The sequence below is a fragment of the Urtica dioica genome, chromosome 12 (genome assembly GCF_054948205.1).
Source record: "Urtica dioica subsp. dioica isolate 48M chromosome 12, U.dioica_male_clone48M_v1_H2, whole genome shotgun sequence".
Lineage (NCBI taxonomy): Eukaryota > Viridiplantae > Streptophyta > Magnoliopsida > Rosales > Urticaceae > Urtica > Urtica dioica.
The window spans coordinates 14,234,718-14,259,027 of record NC_142767.1 but is presented as its reverse complement, the minus strand read 5'-3'; the positions used below and the strand labels follow the sequence as shown (position 1 = coordinate 14,259,027).

Here is a 24,310-nt window from a genome sequence, read left to right as displayed (position 1 = left end):
TCATATAAACATGAACTAATTTTTTTTTTTAAATAGACATTACATATATAACCTTTAAATATCATGCACAAAAATTATAGAAGGCAATTAGGCCAACAGCCTAATAGCCCGCTTTCGTTTTTAAAATATAGGTCAAATTTTATTGGGAAAATATCAAGAGTAACCCTCGTGTTTAATCGAAATGCGAGATTTATCCCTTAGATTTCTAGAAATATTAGACATATCCATTCAATTTAATATAAATGACATATACCTCCTCTAAAAATGTTATATTACAAATATTACCATCTTTGTTTATTTTTTACAAAAAAAAATAATTTGAACTCCCCAAAATACTCTTAATATAATAAATATTTATTTACTATTTTATTAAAAAAAATCAAAATCTCTCTTTATAAAAAAAAATCCTTAACTTTTTATAAAGAAAATTTTAAATTTAATTTTTTGGTATATAGAATAAAAAATAAAAAATAATTTGATTAAGGGTATTTTGGGGAGTTCAAATTATTTTTTTGTAAAAAATAAACGAAAATGATGATATTTATAATATAACATTTTTTTAAGGGAGGTATATGTCATTTATATTAAAATGAAGGGATATATCCGATATTTCTAGAAATCGAATGGATAAAATCTCGCATTTAGATTAAATACGAGGGATACTCTTGATATTTTTCCAATTTTATTTTATTAAAAAAATAGTCCACCAGACCGAAGTTAGTTGAATTACCTCCTTCATTTTATCAACAAATACTTGAAATTATAAAGTGTTATGTAAGTAATAGCAATTGAAACATACTACATATCCCCACAAAAAATAAAAAATACAGAAGTTAGTTGATAAATATATAAATAAGCATCAATTAGTCTTATATGCATTAGTATATTTTCCCATTTATCAATGCATAACAATGTTTAATGCGAACATTTTATATCTTTTTTTTTATTATTATATATAAAGAGTATTTTAAATCTTGTCTATGTCGGGCAAGAAAATTTAATAAGTTTTGTTAGGGTTTTGTTTGAAGTTGAACAAGTACAGCTCATTTTAATCATTGTGAGTCTTTTTTTCACTATTCAAAAATCACTATTATTGACAACATCCAAATGTCTGAATTTGTGTCTCATAAATTATTAATCAAGCAAGATAATTAGACAATGCAGCTATCTTCCATTGGACCCCAGCGATCTTCCAAAAAAAAAAAAATTGAATAAAATTAAAGCGAAATTAAAAGGCTAACCTTGATTAATTTGATAATAGTAGCTGGTCTACACTAGAAGAAACAGAGTAGGACCATAAGTCATAAACAGGGGCTTAAATATTACTTTTACGTTAGTGATCACATCAATTCGTGAACTTGTGCACAAAAGACACGCGCACACTCACACTGTGAGTCTATAATTATATAATATATTATATATGGCCACAAATAAGACTGGAATATAGAGAGAGTATAGGTTATAACGCATGATAAATGCAATTTTGTAGAAGATTTTTAGTTAGTATTGTTTATCTAAGGTTTAAAATTTCGGGGTATTTCGGGGAAATTGCGTGGAAATTTCGTTATTTTTGGGATTCCGGCACAAAAATGAACATTTGTCGTTTCACGTATTTTTTTCGTCGGCATTCCCAGGAATTTCGACCGTGCCCACATTTTTTCCACGCCTTATGTGCAAAATCAACAATATTTCCGTCATTTCTTAGGAATGTCACCGAAATTCCCATAATATTCCCACTGTTTTATGCCGACAGTTTGAGTTTGTGGTGAAATCGAATCTTTTTAATTTTTTTGGAAAAATCTTGCTGAATGAAAGATGTGTATTTATGTTGTGTGGTTCACATATGTTTTTCTCAATTTATTTTTTAATAGAATCCAAATTTATTTGACATTTGAGACTTAGATTTCAAAGTTAGAATGTGTTTTGAACTTACTATTGAGTCAATCTACTATTGAGTCTTTTTTATCTATGTTGAACTTAGTATGTGTTTTGAACTTATCTTTGTTTTTGAATTTATTAAGTGTTTTGGACCTTTTGTTTACATTTTTTTTATGATATGTGAAATTATTACGTGTGTTAGAGACTTGAATTTGGAGAATTTGGAGTTTAAACTTATTATGTGTGTGTTTGAAAATAATTTATTTGTTATATTAAGAATTATGCAACATTATTTCCGTCGGCATTTCCGTGTTTTATCGAAATTTCCGTCGGCAACGCAATTTCCGTCGACATTTTTTAAAGCAAATTTCCACATTTTTTCCGTCGCAATTCTCATCGACCATCGCAATTTCCGTTTTTTGAGGCCATCGGCACGAAATCGGCCGTCGGCATTTCAATCCTTGGTTTATCTTGAACTCACCATAAAAAATAATAAAAATAAAAAATTCTTGACACTAAATCTTTCCAATATTGTAAAAGACACAGCCAGGTAGCTTGGTAATCTAATATATGTGTTGTCAAAGATCTTACCGCGTCACTACACGTATTACGTAAGCACACACAAGCAATTTAGAATTTCGGTTTTGGCTTATACGGAAATGAGAACCGTACTTTCACATGCTGTGAGTGAATCGGAGATTCTAGTCAAGAACTATGCTGTTTATTATATACCGGTTAACGATATAGAGAGAGTCTCAAGTGTAAAACCAAAACCTGATTGCATGATATATTTCGAAGGTGTGATCGTCTTCAACATTTGTAGCTGAACTTTTTTATTTATCAACCGCTTTAATACGTTCATACTCTATGTCGGCTAATGCTTATTTCCTGAACCACACCAAAGCAGGAAAATAGTACGAAAAGCACACGACATCAAACATTCTTACGTTGAAATACATTTTCATATCTTAAACCACCAGAGAATGTGTAATAAAATATATATGCATCCTTACAGCGTCGATGGTCCTTAAATTTTTTGGATTGTGGTATATGTGTCTATATTTTATTTTTGCTCCAAATAAATTGGTTTTTTATTTATCATTATTTTAAAAACAATTAATTATATTAATTTTGCAATAATACCCCTCAGATTTATAAAAGTTGTCAATAATACCCATATTGCTACGATAATAATTTGATAAAATATGTGGAAAACAAAATTAAGGTTTTATACACATCGAAGACTCAACAAAAGTCATTTTTGTGTCCGAAACTCCATTATCCCGATCAATTCGGCCATCCAAAATGAATCAATTAGAAAACATCCCCTTGATTCATTAATGGAAGAGAATTATTGCATAATGACTCAACATTCATAAACATATTCGAACAATTTAAGCTACTAGCAAATGGTTCTCGTCAATCGCCTGTAAAAGGCTAAATTGAGGTTTAAGGCGTTGATAGAGAGAACGTGCATGCATAATGTAGTGAATGACTCATGGCACTCGAGGCATCAAGCCCGAAAACTCATATAGGAAGCGGCAATGTTAAGTTCCAATAAGGATATTCATATGAAGCTAAATACACCGAAGGATTAAGGGAGATATCAAGGTTGAGAGAGAGAATAAAAAAATTGGTGTATCCAATTGGACTTAAATTCCTAGCAGATAGGTTGTTTTAAAAAAAAAAAAAAAAGAGGCTTTAACGTCGTTTAATTCAAAAGCGATGTTGAAATTCCGGCCAGCGCCAACAACCCTAACTGACTTTATTTCTTTTAGCAATAGTCCAAATTTTCTATTATAATATCAGTTTCTGAGTAAATGAATTCCAAAAAATTCAGCAGTGGTGACGTGGATAATTCTTATTGGTCTTTAACTTATTTTCACTAATATTTAATTAAAATACGTTTCTAACGTCGCTTTTAAAAATAAAGCGATTTCTATTCTCAATTTGTGTAGCAGTGTCCTTGACCAGCTCATTCTTATGGCTTTCAAGGCTATCATTTCGACCTATCACCTTGCACTGAGATACATTGGAGCAAGTTTACATGACACTAGCTAGCTCGTGTTACACAAAGACTATCAGTGATGGGAAAAAATAAAACCTTGGCATTCACAGCTGAACGTCGACGTGGACGGTTTTGTACACGCCATCTGCAAATTAGATCCCAAAAAAACATTATAAGAAAGAATCTCATTTTTCACCTAGTTGAAAAAAGTACCTAACGAATTTAAAGAAACTCCGTCCACGTGGCAGGAATTTTGCTAAACCAAATCGTTTAACTCATCGGATACCAAACTTTAGTTTATATTCCCCCTAATTTACTTTTGATTATTTTTTTATTGTTGCTATTATTATTTTAGTGGGAGGTAAATATGAGTAACAGAATGGTGCCATAATATGAGACAACAAATATTCCCGCAACCAACCATAAGCAACTACTTTGCCGATGACACACATATATAGATATACATTCTCTCTCTCTCTCTCTCTCTCTCTCTCTCTATATATATATATATATATATATATATATATATATATATATATATATATATCGTCTATTTTACACAAATTCTGGCTACTGCAAATCCGGGTCCACCGTGGGCCACCAGTTCGGTGAAGAGCCGCTAGGGCTCGTGGGAAGCAAGAAAATGAGAGTGATTTGACACAATTTATTCAAAACTCTCATAAAAAAAGAAAAATAAAAGTCTAGCAAAACAAATGAATAAGACGTATAAGCGTGTGGATTAGTTGTCCAGAATTGTAGTGGAGTTGAAGAAAATTGGAGTCTTTTAACATGGCGCGGTAAAGCTTTTGTGGAATCAATATAAGTTTTTTGACATTTTTCTTGCCCATTATCTGATTACCTTTAAACCCGTCTTTAAGGTTAAGTCGCGTCTTAATTTTCTACGTATTTTTCCCGTATACAAAGTCTTCATCTTTCTCTAGATCTCTTACTTTTTCAGTTACGTTATTATTGACTTGCTTCTTTATTAGTATTTTGGTTTTTGTTTCTCTAAGTCAATCCATAATCCATGTTGGAATAAATAAATCATTAAATAAGTAAAAATCATAGGTAAAATTAATATCAAGATATATATATATATATATACATACATATATGTATGTATATATGTGTATATATAGCGATTGAAAATTTCAACTGAAATTAAATACTATGTGTAATGTGTTACACTTAAGTATAACAGAGTAATATCTGAAAATTTAATTAACAATGACGAGAGTACTTCATGAACTTTTATATCTCCTTCGACCTTTTTATTGCAAAGCGTTTACTTTAAATATCATAATTACTTCTCAATTAAAATTATAGTCATACCATTACATAGAATATAAATATAGCTGTCATTTCCTTCTTTAATATCGAGTTTTTCGAATGACGCTTCTTTCTTCTCCACGTTTGTCTCGATCGATTTTTTTTTTCCCGGACTTCTTCTTAATAATTAACAATTTTTTTTAAAATAAATTAGATTAATTCATCATAGTAAATCAAACGAATCTTAGTTTATCAAAATTAGTCTAGAACGAGCTTCTTTTTCTAAACTTTATGTTCACAATTAGCAATAATCTCTTAAGTAAATTAAATTAACCATCATAGTGAATTAAATTAAATTCATTTAAGTTCATCAAAATTTGAAAATATTACAGAATCAACAGAGGAAAGCGAAACCAACTTTGATTAACACTGGTTACTTTAATTTACGATGATGATTAATGTAGTTAAATTTAATTAGGAAAGACATTTAGGGCTAAGGGATGTGAAATATTGACGTATTTGTTGTTTCTAATGGCAATTTGTTTTTTATGTTTTGATATTCATGCTAGAAACTTATGCAGGTTGGTCAAACAAACCATGTATTTCACTCGCACATATGTTGAGTCATCAACATGACCTTATGAGTTGCTCCAATTTCAGTGTGATTTATCTTCCGTTCGTCGAAAATTCACAGACGGCGTGCTTTTATCCGATTATAGTCTTGGATCACTTTTGTTTTGAAGTCTTATCCTTCGTGATTAAAAGATGTATGATGTTTGTAAAATTGAGTTTCATACCCTTTTTCTAATTAAATTCTCAAGCAAATTTTATAAAAAGAAAAGAAAAATATCGACATGCTCCTCAAGAGATTTTGATTTCTTAATTTTACTGTGTATACATTGGTAGTATTAGATTCTAATAAAAAATTATATGTCATGAGATTTCATTAAAAAAAAACAATCAAATATTACGAGCCAACATATCATTTATATATATATGTCTTTTAAAGCCCTTTTGTCTTTCGAAGAAGCGCAGGCCTGGATATTAGAGTGTCCTCTAAATTGAGTGCCAGCATGTTGTTCGTGCCCTAGAAATCTCGTAATGCTAGGATTATTTAATCAGGACTCGAATTGAAAAGATCTTGTCCATATCACATAAGACAGGGGAAGCTGAATCCAAAAATAAAATTAAAAAAAATAGTTCAATTCGAGAAAAATTCCTAAAGTTTCACCAAGTTGTTCACGCAAAAAGAATTGAGCAATCTCTTGAACTCTATTTTGTCAAAACACAAGACAAGCTACAAGGAATCAAATTAAACAATATTTCTAATCAAAGGTAGTGACATATGACTATTATGAGAATTAAAAAAATAAGAAACAAAAAGATTGGTTATTTACAAAACACAAATTCAACGAAAACTAGTTGCATGTATATCTTGGGGTGAAAATCAAATTAAACAATATTTATAATCAAAGGTAGTGAAATTAATTAGCAGTCCCATGAGGCACGCATGTTTCAACAACATTCGAGAAAAATGACTTAAAACTGAGAACTAATTGCCAAACATTCCTCATCGGCTTTTAATTTATAGAGTGCTGGTTTTCATTGATAAATATATGGCACTGCCTAAACATATGGACAAACATTTATCGCCCCAATTAATATCCGGCAACACTCATGTCATGTTTGTAATTCTTTATGAATATTAGTTGTTTGATTTTATAGCCTAATCATCGTCTCATGCTTCATGCTTGTAATAAATATCATGATAATTTTCCAATTCCCAACTGACTCATGACACCTATATATATATTTGGTTGAAGACGATAACTAAGTAGAAGAAAGAAATTTGTTGGACTTGATCTTATATAATATTATATAATAGAATAATAGTGTTGGAATTGGAAATTCCATTATAGTTACGAGTCATGGAGAACAAACTGTCTTCCATTAATGGACTTGAGAACAAAATTTAGCGGTCCACGCGTCGACGTTGTTTAGTTGGACTTATTGGTTTGTGGGGTTTCTCACACGGTTTCATTTGTATTAAATTGTATTCCTGGCATGGCCTTTTTTTTCTTTTCTTTTTTTTGAAACTCACGAGGTATGTATATTATTCACTATCAATAATAGGGCCGTACAAAACCGAACCGAAAAATCGGATAAAACCGATATCCAAACCGAAATTTGGAGCCACGTCAGCTAATCGAAATTCGGATTCGGATAACCGATCCGGTTTACAAAACTGAACCGGATATCGGATTTGATTTTGGGAAAATCTGGATATCAGTTATTTAACCGATTTTTTTAATTAAAAATAAATATATATTAAAAAAGAGACTTGACCTAATTTTGAGACAGACCTAGCGTTTTTATTTTTTTCCCAAATCAGATTTTGCAGAAGTGGAAGCACTAAATGATTCTAAGCAAGTTGTTTCGGGTAATATAATTAATTTGATATTTTATTTGACATATTCATTTGTTGTTTGTTTATTAAAACAAATTTATTTTAAATTTCTGTCATTATTATTAACAGATGATGGTCAAGTTGTCATAGAAGAATAAACTTTTCATATACCAACTCATATTGCTACTACAACTTGATTATGTGATCTATAAAAGTAACAAACAAATTCAATTGTTGTATGGTTTATTATGATCATTAGGGTTGCAATTTTAATTTTATATTATGATATTTACATGTGTAGGTAGTTGGAGACGAGTGTCATTTTGAATTTTATTTTTTTACTCAGTTTTAGATTACGTATTGTCATTTTGGAGCTTTATACGAGTCGTTTTTACTCGTTTTTTGAATTTTTACAAACCGGATTTGGATTTTAGAAACTGGATATCCATTTTATAAAAATGGATATTAAACTGGATCTGAAATTTTACAAACTGGATAACCGAATTTTAAAAATTGGATACTGGATTTAAGAAACCAGATAACCGAATATCCGGATAACCGAATTTTGGTTTTAGACTAAATTGGATCGGATACTGGACCGAGTTTTTAAAAACCAAAAATTCGGATTCGGATACTAAAAATGTCAAAAACCGAACCGATCCAGTTTCACCCCTGATCAATAATATAACACGAGTATAACTTGTTTTTAAGGGAAGAGTTATTATTAAACATAGAAATCCACTTTCAACTATACACGGTAAAGATTTTTGTCACGAGTCTCACGACTCACGACTCTCCAACAAAAGCAATAAACCATAAATATTGCTTAAAATTGTTCCATTTGTCACACAATGTGTGGATCGTCAAAAATCGGCATCGTGTCAAATAACAGTGCTCGAAATAACTAAATTATCAACCGAAATTGATAAAAATAACAAAATAGTAAAAGTTTGTCTAAGAAAATAATATGTACAAATAAATAACTACGAATACTTTTCAGACGAGAATTATAATGTCATAGTCAAATAATGGATTGAAATTAATAAATTATCAACCGAAATTGATAAAATAACAAAATAGTAAAAGTCTGTCTAAGAAAATAATTATTTAAAGTGCATAAGTATCAGATTTTAATAATTTTTTACTATCTTATTAAATTTTTGTAAAGTGATAATTATTTATATAAATTTTCACAAAATTAACAACAATGTCGAAAAAAAATTTACGATGAAACTTTGACCATTTTAATTCAATTTAAAATTTTAGTTATTTTACTAATCAAGTAGTTCAAATGTGGTTATTTATATAACTTTTTACTTCATTATTTTTACTATAAAAAAAATCCGAGAATAGTATTTAAGTGCATATATTTATTGATTGGCCTCATAAAAATTTACTTCAACGAGCGAGTCTTTTTTTGTTTTTATTTTATTTTAGATATCTTGATTTTACAATTATAAAGAAAAATTTAAATATAAAGCAAAAAGATAAGAGAAAACTAAAAAAACAAAATAAATTAAGAGATTATAAATATATTGACAAGAGAGTGGGAGTATGAATGGGAGATCTGAGTGATCGAGGGTGGCATAGGAATTGAGCTCATGCATGCTATTGGCAGTGCTTCTTGCTCGTTTTAGGAATTGCATAAGATCTCTGTTAAAGGGGCCCAAGAAAATTTTTGACGAGTTATGACATTGTTCGATCGAATAGACCTTTGTCTCCTTTGTTTTTATCTGTTTATCTTTTACCTCTCATTTGCATTTCAAGACATTTATTTGTTTGAATGAGGTACTTGCCTTTATCAGGGATTTTGTAAGACCGTAATAATGAGATAATTCCTTAAAAAAAACATCCCATGTTTCTCCTAAAAGACTACTTTTTTTTGTTGCGGTTGATGTAGTAATTTTTTATTTTTCTTTCTAGATTTTCATTGTTCTATTCATGCCCAAGAAATTTGCCATTGCCAAGCCTTGTTGTCGCCCCTCATGTCCGTACAACTGCGTTCAAACTCTATGAATTATAGTTCATTCCAAGGATTAAAATACCGATATCGATACCGATGCCGAAGTTTTGAATTTTCATTTTATATATCGATTACCGACGGATATATCGATTGGTATCTTATAAATTTTTTAATATTGACTACCAATAGTATCGATGATATATCGACTACCGACGGATATATCGACAAAAATCATATAACAAAATATAATTTTAAAAAATTCAAAAAATATATATGTCTCCAATTCTAAAAGATAAAATAGTTTTTATTTATTTATTAGTATGACAAAATAGATCTCAAATACTATTTATTTAAGACAACAAATAAACTCAAAATACACACTACAAATAATAAAATAGTACGCAAATACTACCAATTTTTAATATAAACTCAAATATTATTGATGTTCTATTTATATACAATGAATTAATGATCTAGTTTATAATATATTTTAACAAATTATGAAAAAATAAAGTTATCATAATTATATGAATTTTGTAACTAAGTAGTCCACATTAAACTCAAGGTTTGGGATTTAGCCCACGTTTGGAGAGTTTTAGAAAAATAGCCAATTATATTAGGTGATACTAGAGGTAATTGGTTAAAATTCAATATTTGTCCTTAAATAAATATAACGTTTTTTTTTCTTCTAGATTCATCACTTTTTCTCTCTTATTTTTTTTCAATTTTTTTTTTTTTTTGCATCAAAACTTCAAAAATCCATATCTATGTCATACGAACTCGAAATGGAGTGATTCCAAATCCTACAGATTCGTGGTGCCGATATTCAATAAAAACCCATTGTGTTTGATGAAAAATCATGTTTAATGCATCATGTTTACGTTTCCATTTATTTCCAGATAATTTTTGAAATTTTCAGTTATTTTCATGTCTAATACAGTAACATGATTTTTCTACATCTATGACATTAAACATGATTTTTCATCAAACACTATGGATCTATTTTTGAAGTGTCACGAATCCGTAGGATTTAGAATCACTTAATTTCGAGTTCATATGAGATATATATGGTTTTTTGAAGTTTTTATGAAAAAAAAGTGTACAAGATAGAAAGTGACGAATCTGTTAATCATTATAGTAAAAGTTTCATTTTATTAAAAAAATAATCTAATGCTTATAATAAATAAATTAATTAAAGTAAAAATTTAATTTATTTTAATTAATTATTTAATTAGTTTACAGCTCATCACAGCTAAACTAAAACTTATCGGTGGGGCTCTCTGTCCCTGTTTTTGGCTCTTTCGGGACTTGAAATGGATTCTTGCCACAGCAACGCTCAGGCGCCGGCGACGATTAAGCTGAAGCCCGTCGATGCCACGCCGGAGTCCTTCGAGACGTACGGACAGGTTGTCGGAGCCTCACCGGACGGCGATGAGTTCGGTCCTCAGGACGCTCAGCTCGATCTCACCCGTGGAATTCCAAGGTATAAGTCTTACGGTTTGATTTTAACCTAGAATTTTACTCAGTTATTCGCCGATTACGTTCGATTTAGGGTTCAATTGATTGCTGTGAACACGGTTGCTCAATGTGATACACTGCCAATTCTATGAGCTTAGGAAGTTGGTGGCTATGAATATTTGTTACAATCGATAGCGATGGTTATCAATTTTCCATTATTAGTGTTTACCTTATTTAATTATAATAATTCTAAAAAAAAATGGAATGTTTCACCCCTATCGGCTGCAAGATCCAGTTTCAGTGTGACCAGATTTAGTGATATATATGCGCTGAAAAAAAATAAGGAAAAACTCTTGCATTGCTGTCCAGTACTGAAGTGATCGAGATAATTGACTAAAATAAAAAAAAATAAAAAAAATGAAGTAATGATTATAGAAGTCTTGTGTGTCTATACTCTATTGCTAATTTGCAATCAAATAACGAATCATATGGAAATGGGTGGGGAAACATGTCTGTGCGAATCAAATCAGGCTCTACATAATGCACATCGAGAATCGGCCATTGAAGTTTTCGAGCATAACGCACCATGCAAACGTGACCCAGTGCCTCGGCTCGATTGGCGGGCAGACTTGGTATCTCGGCGTGGCCAAGCCCTCGATCGTCGTGGACGATTCCGCCGATGATTCTGTGAAATCTCCTTCCGGGCATTCCTATACCCCGCCTCGTGTTGAGGATGTTCGGGTTTTCAGAGTCACGGGTCCCAAGTTTCTTAAGCTCAACCGCGGGACATGGCACGCTGGGCCGATATTTAAAGAAAAAGCTCAGGATTTCTATAACTTGGAGCTAAGCAACACCAATGTAAGGCTTAACCGAATTTGAATTCTTTTATGTTTTCCTATTCGAGTTTTGTTTGCTTTCACTGTGTTTCTTATTTGGGTTATATAAAAGGTCCATTAGGAAAATAGCAAATTTAAACGTTTGACATTGCTGCTAATTAGTCAACGTTTCATAAATTTTTAGGTAAATAGCTATTTTCATATATTTACAGACGTAAATCTTAGATAAATAGTCACCACCATATATTAGGTCATGTCATTATTTACGGCTATTTACTTAAGATTGACCAAACGTTGGCTATTTAACAATGTCGAATGTTTAAGTTGACTATTTTCTAATTTTTTTTGTTATAAAAACTGCTCTATCTAGTTGCATCTATTTTCGGTAATCCTAAAATGTTTTGACGTTAAAAAACCTTGATGTGTAAAAAATAAAAATGAAAAAAAAGGTCCACCAATGTCTTTGAAAGCCATTTACATTTCATCACCTTTGTCTTTTTAGGTGCATTATGAATTATGGTTGATCTTTAGAGTGCCTTTCATTATTTTATCATATTATGACGCCTATCAGTTCGTATATCATGTCTCATCTTGGTTCTCTCTTTCTTTCTTTTTTCTTCTTTCTTTCTCCGTGTTGAAAGCAACGGTACAGTCCTCGTTGCTTTCAGTTTTATTCAAGTGAAGTTGCTTTCATGGGTTTGATTCAGTTCTCAGGGTTTAGATGCTGTTGTTGGGTACTAAAACCCCACACTATATAGACAGTAATTTTCAGTAGCTTGTCAAGAAAGGACAGAATGGAATTTGGTCGCGTCTCTCAGTAGATTTAGGTTTGTATTATTTTTTTAGTTTAAAGCAGAGATTATTATCTTAAAAAAAAAAAAAAAAGCCCCTCCTGACCAAGGCTCCCGACATCTGGATCTGTTGACTTTGCTTAACAAGACAACAACTTTCTTTTTTTTTTTTTTTGCCTGTCTATTCACGTCCACAAATTGGATGTCAGAATTAACCCTTTTTTTTTTTTTTTTTTTTTTTTTCCGGCTATGATCAACTTTGGTGTTGGAAGTAGAAGTGTAGAACCTAATATGCTGTTTTCGTTTTTGTATTCTTATATTTTTTTTAAAAATTGGTAATTAGGACTATTGATTTTCTTGGATAAGCAATTTTTTTGGAATAACTAAGATCTTCCTTTCCATCTGCCTCTAGGTGGTGGATCACACAACACATTACTTCACCAAGAAAAATGGAGTCACTTTCTCGATCGACGACTAGCCATAATCATTTTCTGGTTTCTGTCTCCAGACTCACTAGCATAAGAAAATATGATATGTATTTCTATATAAGAATTTTTCTATGCTCTGTTTCTAGTAAAATAAACTATCTTACACTCCTTTTCCCGGTTCCAAGGGACGTCGGAGGAAGTTATAAAATGTAAATTTTCTGTTTAAATGTGCTGAATCTGTATATCATGTGGATATTACTTGAGCTACCTTATTTTAAAAACTTACTTCAAGAATATCTTACTTTGCATTCTGTAGATAATTTTTGTTTTTACAATTTTTACTTCTCATTTACAGTTTTATTTAACTTTTTAAACTAATTTTATTTAAAATAAGTATAAAATCATCAAAATGTTAAAAAAAAAAAAGAAAAAAGAAAAAAAGAAAACAGATATTCATTGACATTATCTGAAAATTCAAGTTATTTAGATTACTATTCGAGGTATTTGCAAAATTTACCCATAGAAAAACAGACCATGGTTTTTCTCCCCCCCCAAAAAAAAAAAAGCAGACCATGGTTTCATTTTTCAATATAATGGTGTCTGTTGAGAAATTTCCTGAGCCAAAAACTAGTTATTTCTTGTAGCTGCAAATAAGAAATTGATGTGTAGAATTCGGAATTTACTTTCCCCTTGGGTTCAAAAATAACATAAACGAGGGAATATAGCATAATTTCAGCTCCCGAGCCATGAAAACGATAATCGTACAACGATGACAAACGCTTTATAAATAATGATAAAAGTACCGGACACGTCAATCTATTCAATTCTTTAAAGAAACCAAAATAAAAGTTTTTTAACAGCCGAATCTATGAGGGTCGGAAGAGATCAAAATTGCCACTGAACTTTCACTCTGACCCCATCATCTGCACAATGAAAACCCGAATGCCAGGTGAGAATCGAATCTATTAAATGAAAAAAAGTCATCGACAAAAACATCATTCATGGTTCTGGTAGTATCTACATCAACCGTAGCTTTTGTCCAATCATATTCATGCACAGTTATAACATTTTAATAATATTGGTGATGACTAGAACAAAGTACCAATTATTTCCAATATCAAATTATTGAACATAGTATCAATCCGGAAAAGAAAAAGGAAAATAAAAAAGTTAATGTTTAGATACACCTAGAGAAAAACATGAAAGCGTGGAATTTATGGGAACCATTTTGACAGCATAAATGAAGTAATCAACACTTCTTAAGTTTCTACGGTTCCATTTTCTTATTTTTCTACCTTGACTTTGAATACCATTTGCACCGTTAATGAGTCAAAATAAAAATGTTTGGCCTCGTTTTTTTTATTTTGAGTCAAACTTGTTCCAGAAGATCACTTGTTCATTCCACAAGATTATGTATGACTAGTTAGTAAAGACTATTCTGATCAGAGTAGGAATAAAAAGCTACACCATGTGGAAATGCTTGCTAGATCGTAATTAAATAAAATGGACTTTATATTTTCCTGTAAATTGCAACAGAAATCTAAAAATTTCGTCAACTTAAATTAAAATGACTCATCTCTTAGCTTTTTTGAAGGGTTAGTCATCCTAAATTTTAATTTTATTCGAAATGATGATAGCTTATTTTCTATCTTAAAAGAAAAAAATGTGCATCTCTCATTATTTTTTTTTTCCACAGTACCACTAAAAGGTAGATGGAAAAAGGAAAACCAGGAATTTCAAATCGAGATATTTAATCAACTCGTTTTCTCTTTCCGTTTGACACCCGTTCTCATTCCATTTAATTCAATTTAAAATATGATGACTTATCACCCTTCAAGCAACCCCAGTGAATAGCTTGGAACAATGATTTTACCAAGCCCTATTAAATGAACAGTTCGAAATAAGACTTTAAGACTGTAGCTCATGCACTAACCTTGAATATATCTCCAAACATTCCTTGAAAGGGATTTTTACGCCGTACACCATAGAATTTTTCTGCAATTTCGTCTAGCAGCTAATACATGATCATTGTATGAGAATCAGACATAAACAAGGTTCAGAAAAAGAAAAAGAAAAATCGAAACATAAGACTATTCGAAAGATATTGGACGACAAAGAAAGTAAATAAAAAATTGAGAAAAAGCAACCATTGGTTAGAAAGCAGACTGTAACAGTAATAATAATGAGAAGAGTAAAAGCTTGCAACCAAAATTGCATACCTCTCTAAAAGATGGGTCTTTCTCTAGACTTGAATGGTACTTCACTTTTAGCATATTAAAAAGAGGCAAAGCATCTCTCTGCAACCTGTTACCAAATATTATGACCCAACTCACTTAACATGATGTACCATTAAACAAGCATTGAAGGTTCTCTCATATTTAAATTGATGTTCATAATATTTGCAAAGAGAAATATAGAAATTACAAGTGTAGCTGATTAGAGAAAAAACATATAAATCAGGTAACTCATAGGTTGTTTTAAAACTTTAGAGGCGTGTACCAATAGTATCTTAAAGTAAAAAATAAATGAAACCATTTTACCACTTACGTTTGCAGTAGAAAAGTGATGAACTGTATCAAATCAGATTGGGGAAAATCAAGCTTATTGCCTTCAACTTGCTTTTTAATTTCATCCATCAGTTGATTAGCATCTCTCAGGTTACCTGAAGATAAATACCTATCATAATATATTTATATAAACTTGTATCAATAAAAAAGGGAAGCACCAGAAAAGGGTAGCTTATGAAACGACATGATAGATTTTAAACGAAAGCAGGTCCAAATAGAATTTGGATTTGGTACAAGTTTTAAGATATTAAGTAATTAGTATTACATCAGAACTGCTCGTGCAACTGCCAAATCATCTTCCCCGGGATAACACTGCAAAAGACAATATAAGAAAGGAGCAATTAGATGATGTCCGATAACCAAGGTTACTACATATTGCAAATCGTATTATTTCATTTTTTCTAAGGCCCATACAATATAAGATACACATATTTATTTCATTCAAGAGCATATCATTAGTTCAACGTGTATTTTTTTTTTTTCCTGCAAGTGAGTAGTAGTATATATCAAATAAATTATTTCAAGATACACAGCAGCATCAAAGAATTAATATTTACTAAAGGAACTACATAAATCCTCAAAACTACTTTAAGGATAAATTACATATTTTCCCCATGTATTGTTGCACCATTAACACATTGCCTCTGGTTGCGTTATATAGACAGAAGGACTGAATGTGTAAAAGAGTCAATGTTTAACTGGAACATTTGAAGATTTTTACCAACCAGGGGCAAGGTGTTAAAAATAACAGGGGGCAAATATGTATTTATCTTCATTTTTATGATCATATAGCTTCAATTCCTGTACACATCTTCTATAGGAGGGACGTTATCAAGCGCATCAATCTGTGTCTACAACTTAGACAGTGGAAAACGAATATCATTAAAGAAGGGCAGAAAAATAAAATCTTAACCTTTCCCATAAAATTAACTAAAACAGAAGCAAATGTTTTTGGGTTGTTTCCTCGAATGAAATGGTGCGATACTCGAGCCATATCCTGCAATGGAGAACTAACGTCAGTAATCTCTTACGAGATTCGTAGTAAAAATACAAAAGCCACTTTTGAAAATATCCTCACCAATGATTTTAACATCCAAATATAAATAAAAATGATTCAGATTATTCAAGAATTATACTGGCCCAATAGAATTTTTTGACACTTTCATCATTGAGTTATCGACCCCTCTCGCTTCAGTTTAGAACTTTCCCAATCCACAGAGCTTCCAATCATGGCAGAGCAGACTGAGAAGGCGTCTGAAGCAGCCTTGAGTGTTTCTATGCTCGAAGAAATCAATGAAGGGAAAGAAGCAAGGGAAAGGCGGGAATCGGTTCCAAAAGAGTTTTGGATTGTGATTCGAGACTCCCGGTGAAGCCATTGAAGGAACATATATTGAATCATTGATAAGAAGTGCCCATTTTCTGTTACTGTTTTAAATCCGAGGCCGTAGTTTTAGCCGGCACTTGCCACAATGCTAAGGTGGTCAGGACCATCATTGTGTGCCGTAATTACCTTCATTTCGCCAAGAAACACCAAAGATATGAGAAGAGGCGTTTAAAACATCCCGGCCCATATCTCGCCATGAAGGAAGGAGATCACGTCATCATTGGCCAGTGCAGGCCATTGCCAAAGACAGTGCGGTTCAATGTTCTAACATTGATTCCCGTTAGTTCATTTGCTGGCCGGAAAAAGGCATTTACACCAATGTGAGGTGTATCTAGATCGTTTTCGGGAGGCATTAAATGTTTGCAGTTATATTAAATTTTTTTTTTTTTTTTTTTTTTTGGAACCAAATAATTGGATCCCAGAATCAAAACTTCCCGTTGTTTTTGTTTTAAAAGGAAAATTTTACTGGCCCAGAAGAGAGAAAGGAACAAAACTATACTTGACACCAAACTCTTACAATGACACTTACCACTTCTGGAGATTCAGAATATATATATTCAGCTAGCATAGCATGGAGCTCCGGTGAACCATACTTTGAAGCTCCAAACTCGGCAGACCACCTGAGAAACCAAAGAAAACACCGGATAAGATCTTTTCGTATAGAGGTAGAACTGACCGAGTTTTTGTAGTGAATGAGAAGTTTCATTATTAAAGAGATTCCGAATGCTCGAAGAAATTCACATTCTAAGCAGGCAGCCAAAGCTCTCATTAGGCTATGTTTATAGATTATGTTATAAAACGATTAAAAAATTGAAAAAATCGAACCTTATTGCAGCTTTTAGGAATTGTGAGCAGCCATCCACACGCGTTTTTGCTGCTCCAAGTGCTTCAGAAAGTTGTTGCATGTCATCATCATCGCCCAACTGTTGTGGCAATGGAATCTTTGGGAACTTATTGTAAATTATCCTGATACGATCTAAGATAGGCTTTCCATCAAAATAATGAAAATATCCAACATGACACATATTTCATGAAAAACAACAAAATCGTCATTCAACCAGCTGAGCAATTACAAAAGCTCAAATACTCATGGCAAGCAGCATAAATTGAAAAGGCAAGAGAGAAAAATCAGCCAAGGGGAAGAAAGAAAAACAAGAGCAATTACATTTAGATTAAATGGAACGAACAATGAATTATTAGATCAGCATTCGATTACTATAACACACGTTCTCACTGACCAAGGCTGTTTTCATCGTAAGGAACACTCGCTTTGACAAGTTTTTCGACAAACAACACTGCCAGCTCTGCCCCGCATGTTACCTATTGAGGTTCAATAGAACAAATTTCAAAACCGTATACAGATATACTCAAGAACTTTCAAACATGTTTTATCTTAATCTCCTATACGTTAGGAAAAATTACGTTAAAAACAAAAAAGAATAAAAAAAATAAAACATAATATTTCTGGATAAAGCTTCAAGTAATGATCCCCGCAAACAAGTGAAATCCATTGAATTTTTTTTTTTTTTTCATTACTTTCTTTCAAAGGAATCGCCACACTCCACCTATAAATTTTCCACCACATTTTCCCAAATCCAAACAAACAAGAATTCCATCTTTTTTTCCCTTGTATCTTCCAGGTTACAAATTAGGACTTTTAAGGGCCGAGTGTACAAAGCAAACACAACCACCACATAACCGCAATAAAAACATACAGCCATATACGGAACCACGGTTAAACAGAAAATATATAATTAGTGCTAATATGTATAAAGAGCATGACCTGTCCGTGTTCCAACTGTAAGCATGCGCCAGAGTGAAGAATGTCAAGAGCTTCGGGATGCCTTTGAGCAGATGTATATCTGCAATCAACCACGCATTGCTTCATCAATGCGAATACCTGAATTGAATGATAAAAGAGTAGCTAGTCGAATTCAGTTTTATTTAATTTATTGTAATTGCATAGTTTGTACTTTGTTTTGTTCAACAATAAAGTTCTCACACTCAGAGCAATTTGTGTTACAAAGAAGTTGAGCTTTGGTTGTAGAGGGTTAAAGATCCTAAATGAAAGGACTTAAAAGGTTTATGAAGTCAAGGGTTACTCAAACGAGCACTGAGCCAAAAATGGTGGGATCAGTGATTAGTTGAGTGAACATAATAGAGCCAACATCTTGAAGGAGTATGTTTAGAATGGCACATAAAAAAAAATTAATAAAAAAAATAAAAATAAAAATTATAAAGACAATTTATCACTCTTAAGATGGAACACTTAATACTATGCTATACATAAGTGTTTTACTGTACCTTGTACTCGTGGATTTGTACATTTGTTGAGCTCCATAGTAATTACCATCTTCAACAATTTTCTTTAATTTCTCGATGTTCTGCGCCCAAAATCAAAAGTAAAATCTCTGATATTAAACTTTCCATAATCATATACAAAATAAAAAAAATAAAAATAAAAAACTCGTGCTATGGTTAACACAAAGAATTGGTCTACGAAGAAAACCAATCAGCATATATAAGGCTTAATTCGTTTCTCTCCTCAACTAATTTTGTGAATCATCCTATCTGAAATCAAAACGAACCATCTAGCAAACTTGGAATCCGAACGAACCAATCGCTAATCTGTAGTTGTGTGATATGTTTAATCATAAGATAATAATCATCGAATTCAATCCAATACAAGCTATTTTTACCAATTAGAAAACATACCTCGTGCACAGGAGGCAAAAGGCCTCGTTTGGGTCTCTCGCGCGACATGGCCGGGATCTGAATGTGGCTCTAGACAGCAAAGCAACGTCGAATAATCCTAAAGCTCAAATCTTAGACGAATTTCAAATGCCTGGACACAGAGAAGAGAGAACATTTACGCTCATTACTGATTAAGTTTCGCTCGTGACTGAACGTCGCTGCTTTAACTTCAATGTCGTTCTACATAAAGAAAATACACGTCGTTTTCATTCTGAAATAAAAAAAGAAAAAAAAAATACTAACCTTTGGTACTTCGAATCTTTTCCTTCCATCGTTTCTCAATAGTCACTTAGCAGCAAAAAAAAAAAAAAAAAACACGCACACAGCCACCGTCGATTCTCTCAGACCGTCGTTCGCATCTCGGCGTCGATCCATTTTCTCCGTCGCTCGCCTCTCGCCGTCGGTCACCTATTTCCGCCGCCCATTTCTCGACGTCGTGTTTTTCCTCACCAGGTAATGAGTATATTAGTTTCTCTTGATTTTGAATTCTTTGAATTTTTTTTTTTGGAGAAAAGATGTCTCTGTGACTTAATTAATAAGGCTTATGAGCCCAAAAAAAAAAGTCTACAATATCAGGAGGGAATCCAATACTCCCAATTAACATCAACATCTACGGAACAAAGCACAATAAGCAATCTTATGTGCTGCAGAATTACAAGCTCTTGAACGGAAAAAGAAATCACACGTTGAAAAAGAAGCAGCCTGTTTAAAATTCATCCCCACCACGAGTCCGACTTCATTACGACGCTGTAATTCTCCGGAAACCACGCCGGCTTTTAGCTTTCTGCTTCACGCTTTGAGCGCTTAGATTCCGACAGGAAAACGAAATCCAAATCGTAACTCCGAATGTGTGAGCGAAGGGTATTTTCCGTCCAAGGGTTTCCAATCTCTTGGACGTTCCATATTAGGCCTATCATTGGACCCGGTAGCGGGTCTCCAAAGAGGGCGAGCGCCGATCCTTCCATGATTCTTGATCCAAGCCGGTTATCAGGGATCGGTGGGTATAGGTGTCGGGTTTCAGACCCTTCTCGACCATCTCGTCGAACAGCTCAAAGGCTCTCACGACGTCCCGTCGCTGCAATACCCGTCGATCATGATGTTGTAAGTCACCTCGTTGGGGATCACGTTCCGTGCCACCATTTTGTCGAAAGTTTTGCTCGCTTCGGACATCCTGTTCGCGCGGCAGAGGCTGTGGATGAGCGCGGAGGATGTGTACACGTTCGGAGCGATGCCCTTTTCAGTCATTTCGCGATACAGACGAAACGCCTTTTCGAGCTCTCCGGCTTTGCAATATCCCCTTATCATCGCCGTGTAGGTCGAATCGGTCGGCTTCAATCCTCGATCGATCATCTCGTCGAAGAAAGACTCTGCGACGACCACGCTCCCGAACTTGGATTCCCCGTTTATCAAGGAATTGTAGGGATACAGTGTCACCCTAATTCAAAGAAAAACGGGAACCTAAATCCACCAAATCACCCAAACTTTGCCTCGTCTTGGTTAGCGAACCGTGCCAACCTTCGATCCACTCCATCCTCGACAAAAGCATCGACTTTGTCTTCCTTCCTTTTCAAATTCTCTTCAAAGCTCTGACTTAAACAACTGCACCGGTATCAAAACAATCCCAAATTCTCATATTCGGCAGAAGCTCACAGGGCCGGTCGATCTTCTCTATCAGTGAAGAACTCATAGCAAAAAGGTTTTGTGATGATCACAGAAATCTTGAACCTCACTGAGTTACTGAATCGGTTCAGGTGGAAGGCCATTAAGCTTGACCCAGAACGGACAGCGATTGAAATCGATCTCGTCCAACGTTAGGCTTTCCGGCCATGGAAATACTGTCCATGTCCTTCTTTAAATGAAATTCAATCTTGAAAATTCCGGTCTTCAACTCTGACACACCCCACTTTCCTTCAGTCTTGCACACCTTATTCAGAACCGCGACTGAGATATTCCTGCTAATTTGGGCGTTAGCAATCACCTTCGCTAGAAGAACGAAGGACTCGTCCTTGTTCCTCTGCAATGGAAGTTCAGATTCCTCAAGGAGCAGATCAGAAGCAAGAAACGAAATGGTTTAATCCAACCTCATCTCTATTCACCGTGAGACATTCTTAACGTTTCCTCAAGAATCTCAAGTCCGAGTATCACTGTCTGTTTCTATGTTTAATTTTTTTTTATTTGTTGATTTTGCTCTTTTTTGGTCTCTGCTTTGAGTGGTTTTTTATTTTTATAATTGATTGCCGTAGTTGGTTCTCGCGAGTTTATTTTCCGTCGCGTGTTATGTCCAATTTTTTTTTATTCTTGCTGTGGTTGCCAAAATATTGTGATTAGGCTAGTACTAGAAACCCACACAAGCAAATCAAAACCTCAAAAAGGCTTTAACAATTCGGAAACCTGTCCTCTAATTCTGATTCTCCTGCTAAACGAAGCTCTGTCAATCCTTTTTGGTGTCCAGAATTCCCAGCTAAATTCGACCGGAGAGCTTGGTTTATTGCGAAAATGAAAGCGGCTATGGTGTACCGAAACCTGCTCAGAGCTGTGAAGAAGCACGTTGCGAACGACGAGTCAAAGAAGCACTTCACGGAATACGTGGTCGAAGAGTTTAGGAAGCCATTACAGCAAGATCTCACTTCCGTTGGCCACAGAACCAAGCTCGCCCAGGATTACACTTATTATCTCAACAGCGTTCACCACCATCAGGTACTTTTTGATCATCATCCACCGTAACCTCATATCAGACTTGTATTTTCATTCTTAGCGTAAAGAAGCTTTCTTTCTTTGGTTGGTGTTACAGGACTTGTTGTTCTCCTACAATATTGCCGTGGATAGAACCGATGAAATGAAGAGAGTTCTGAAAAAATCCGCCGCCAGTGTTGGCCTTCAACTTCCCGAGCCTTATCAACCTTGAGAAATCTCTTCAATCTTTGAGATTTTGTTTCATTTGACCAAAATAAAAGGCTTGCATAGACTTTCTTTCCCGGTTTTTTTTTTATGCGTTAGGAATTATGATAATACATGTGAACAATTGATTGGAAGGAATTCAACGTATGTTGTTTAAGTTGATTCCAAGAAGTTTTTGTGCACTTATATTTATTTATATATACATATTTTTTTTTTTTTTCACGTGTAGCTCTTAGATCCCAACCCAAAAGCAATTGTGTCACTCAATGGAAACTCTTACTTGGTCATGTCGTGCAGGGTTTATAGGCACAAAATAAGCATTTTGACCAAATTATTTGTACACGCGTAAAGCATTCAGGCCACGTGTTAGAAGAGGCTCTACCTTTGTGACACCTGTTTTAACATTTCCATTTGTTTATATTGGGGATATGCCACACTTATCTTGCTCTATCCATTTCCATAACCACGTCCAATATATATTTTTTTCTCACCAGATCAATCACATATCATCATATCATGGGTTCAGAGACTTTCATTGAAGTGATTTTGGCAATACTTTTGCCACCAGTTGGTGTCTTCCTTCGTTATGGCTGTGGGGTAATAATATCAAATGTTACACTTCATGTTTAATTAGGCTTTTTTTGTTATTATTATTGGTTCTTAATTGTTTTTTGTGTTGATTGTGTAGGTGGAGTTTTGGATAGATTTGCTGTTGACAATCCTGGGATATATTCCAGGGATCATATATGCTCTGTATGTACTTGTTGGATAGTTTACTTTGTTTTAGTTAATCTTTCATGTCTCAGTAAGGATGGTTCGTCGATGTAGAAATTCTCTGTTTTTTTTTTTTTTTTTTTTTTTTGCTTTCTGTGTCGGTTAATTTTCACGGTTCTTTTTCTTCTTCATTTGTGCCCCCTTGTGGTGTGGTGGTGATAGAAATCAATCCTTGGTTTGACAGATTGGTTGTTAAGAGTTGCAGAAGTTTCTAAACGGTTATGTGGATTTATTGGCAGCAATAAGATGTCTGCGTTTGGTTGGGATTAAAATACCTGTTTTTGTTTTTAGAAAAAACTAAAATGCGATTTTAGATTTTGATTTCTTAGTTTTTAGAAAAATTGTTTTTAAGTTTGCTATATAAATTACTGTAATATCTTCATACAAAATATTATTCATATATATTTATATAAATAAACATATTAATAATTATTTAATTATTAAGAACATGTCTATTTTAGTCTTTTTACTATAATATATTTATTTTACTAAACGCTAAATCAAACATGTTACCAGCAACAACTGTTTTATAAACAGTTTACCAAACAGTTTGTCAGTTTAAAAAAAACAGTTTTTGAAAAAACTGAATCTAAAAATACTTTTTTTAAAAACAAAACTATGCCAAACGGGGCGTTATGGTGCTAATTTTGCATTTGTTTAAAGACACCGTAAAAGCCGGCGAAACGAGTGGGTGATGATATGTTAAGTTTTGGTCAATTAATATGTAGTCTAAAGATACAATCGGGAATTATTCAAGGGAAGTAACTCTTTGATTTTTCAAGTGAGCGTATATATTATAATCAAATATGTAAGTGAGCGTATATATATTAATCAACTTTGTAAGTAATTAAGTCGATAATTACATTTGTAAGTAATTAAGTCACTAAAATTTATA

General features: G+C 33.1%; 4 protein-coding genes and 1 pseudogene across 6 annotated transcripts; 4 read left to right on the top strand and 1 right to left on the bottom strand.

Annotated features, from left to right (window-relative positions):
* The first annotated feature begins 10,776 nt into the window (after positions 1-10,776).
* Positions 10,777-13,373, top strand: LOC149379373 (uncharacterized). Its single transcript, XM_089604473.1, has 3 exons — positions 10,777-11,008; positions 11,514-11,841; positions 13,023-13,373. The coding sequence occupies exons 1-3, from the start codon at positions 10,839-10,841 to the stop codon at positions 13,086-13,088; spliced, it is 564 nt and encodes a 187-aa protein (XP_089460599.1). The 5' UTR covers positions 10,777-10,838; the 3' UTR covers positions 13,089-13,373.
* A 323-nt stretch (positions 13,374-13,696) lies between these two features.
* Positions 13,697-19,919, bottom strand: LOC149379371 (golgi-to-ER traffic-like protein). Of its 2 annotated transcripts, XM_089604471.1 has the most exons (12): positions 19,705-19,919; positions 19,294-19,373; positions 18,773-18,851; positions 18,228-18,309; positions 17,815-17,965; positions 17,519-17,609; positions 16,519-16,602; positions 15,871-15,917; positions 15,586-15,714; positions 15,258-15,342; positions 14,972-15,052; positions 13,697-13,961 (listed from the first exon to the last, which is right to left on the bottom strand). In XM_089604471.1, exons 1-12 carry the CDS (start codon positions 19,750-19,752, stop codon positions 13,944-13,946), a joined length of 975 nt encoding a protein of 324 aa, XP_089460597.1. In that variant the 5' UTR covers positions 19,753-19,919; the 3' UTR covers positions 13,697-13,943. The 2 variants fall into 2 exon arrangements, with proteins under 2 accessions (XP_089460597.1, XP_089460598.1); XM_089604472.1 differs by lacking the exon at positions 19,705-19,919 and having other exon boundaries at positions 18,773-18,889.
* LOC149379372 (small ribosomal subunit protein uS17 pseudogene) lies at positions 16,643-17,512 on the top strand (annotated as a pseudogene).
* Positions 19,920-20,043: 124 nt separating the features above from the next.
* On the top strand, positions 20,044-22,860 carry LOC149379370 (complex 1 protein, LYR family protein). Of its 2 annotated transcripts, none has more exons than XM_089604474.1 (3): positions 20,044-20,196; positions 22,196-22,440; positions 22,535-22,860. In XM_089604474.1, exons 2-3 carry the CDS (start codon positions 22,240-22,242, stop codon positions 22,646-22,648), a joined length of 315 nt encoding a protein of 104 aa, XP_089460600.1. In that variant the 5' UTR covers positions 20,044-20,196; positions 22,196-22,239; the 3' UTR covers positions 22,649-22,860. The 2 variants fall into 2 exon arrangements, with proteins under 2 accessions (XP_089460600.1, XP_089460601.1); XM_089604475.1 differs by lacking the exon at positions 20,044-20,196 and adding an exon at positions 21,546-21,840.
* A 135-nt stretch (positions 22,861-22,995) lies between these two features.
* LOC149379369 (low temperature-induced protein lt101.2-like) lies at positions 22,996-23,677 on the top strand. The gene is made up of 2 exons (XM_089604477.1): positions 22,996-23,238; positions 23,330-23,677. The coding sequence occupies exons 1-2, from the start codon at positions 23,158-23,160 to the stop codon at positions 23,411-23,413; spliced, it is 165 nt and encodes a 54-aa protein (XP_089460603.1). The 5' UTR covers positions 22,996-23,157; the 3' UTR covers positions 23,414-23,677.
* The last annotated feature ends 633 nt before the right edge of the window (positions 23,678-24,310 follow it).

Excerpts from the sequence above, each read along its gene's own strand:
- LOC149379373 (XM_089604473.1), top strand. The coding sequence starts at position 10,839 with ATGGATTCTTGCCACAGCAACGCTCAGGCGCCGGCGACGATTAAGCTG. Across the intron at positions 11,009-11,513 it reads CTCACCCGTGGAATTCCAAG|GCTCTACATAATGCACATCG; the intron begins GTATAAGTCTTA and ends GAATCAAATCAG. Across the intron at positions 11,842-13,022 it reads TGGAGCTAAGCAACACCAAT|GTGGTGGATCACACAACACA; the intron begins GTAAGGCTTAAC and ends ATCTGCCTCTAG.
- LOC149379371 (XM_089604471.1), bottom strand. The coding sequence starts at position 19,752 with ATGTCGCGCGAGAGACCCAAACGAGGCCTTTTGCCTCCTGTGCACGAG. Across the intron at positions 16,603-17,518 it reads ATTCTGAATCTCCAGAAGTG|GATATGGCTCGAGTATCGCA; the intron begins GTAAGTGTCATT and ends TCTCCATTGCAG. Across the intron at positions 15,053-15,257 it reads AAGACCCATCTTTTAGAGAG|CTGCTAGACGAAATTGCAGA; the intron begins GTATGCAATTTT and ends ATCATGTATTAG.
- LOC149379370 (XM_089604474.1), top strand. The coding sequence starts at position 22,240 with ATGAAAGCGGCTATGGTGTACCGAAACCTGCTCAGAGCTGTGAAGAAG. Across the intron at positions 22,441-22,534 it reads ACAGCGTTCACCACCATCAG|GACTTGTTGTTCTCCTACAA; the intron begins GTACTTTTTGAT and ends TTGGTGTTACAG.
- LOC149379369 (XM_089604477.1), top strand. The coding sequence starts at position 23,158 with ATGGGTTCAGAGACTTTCATTGAAGTGATTTTGGCAATACTTTTGCCA. Across the intron at positions 23,239-23,329 it reads TCCTTCGTTATGGCTGTGGG|GTGGAGTTTTGGATAGATTT; the intron begins GTAATAATATCA and ends TTGATTGTGTAG.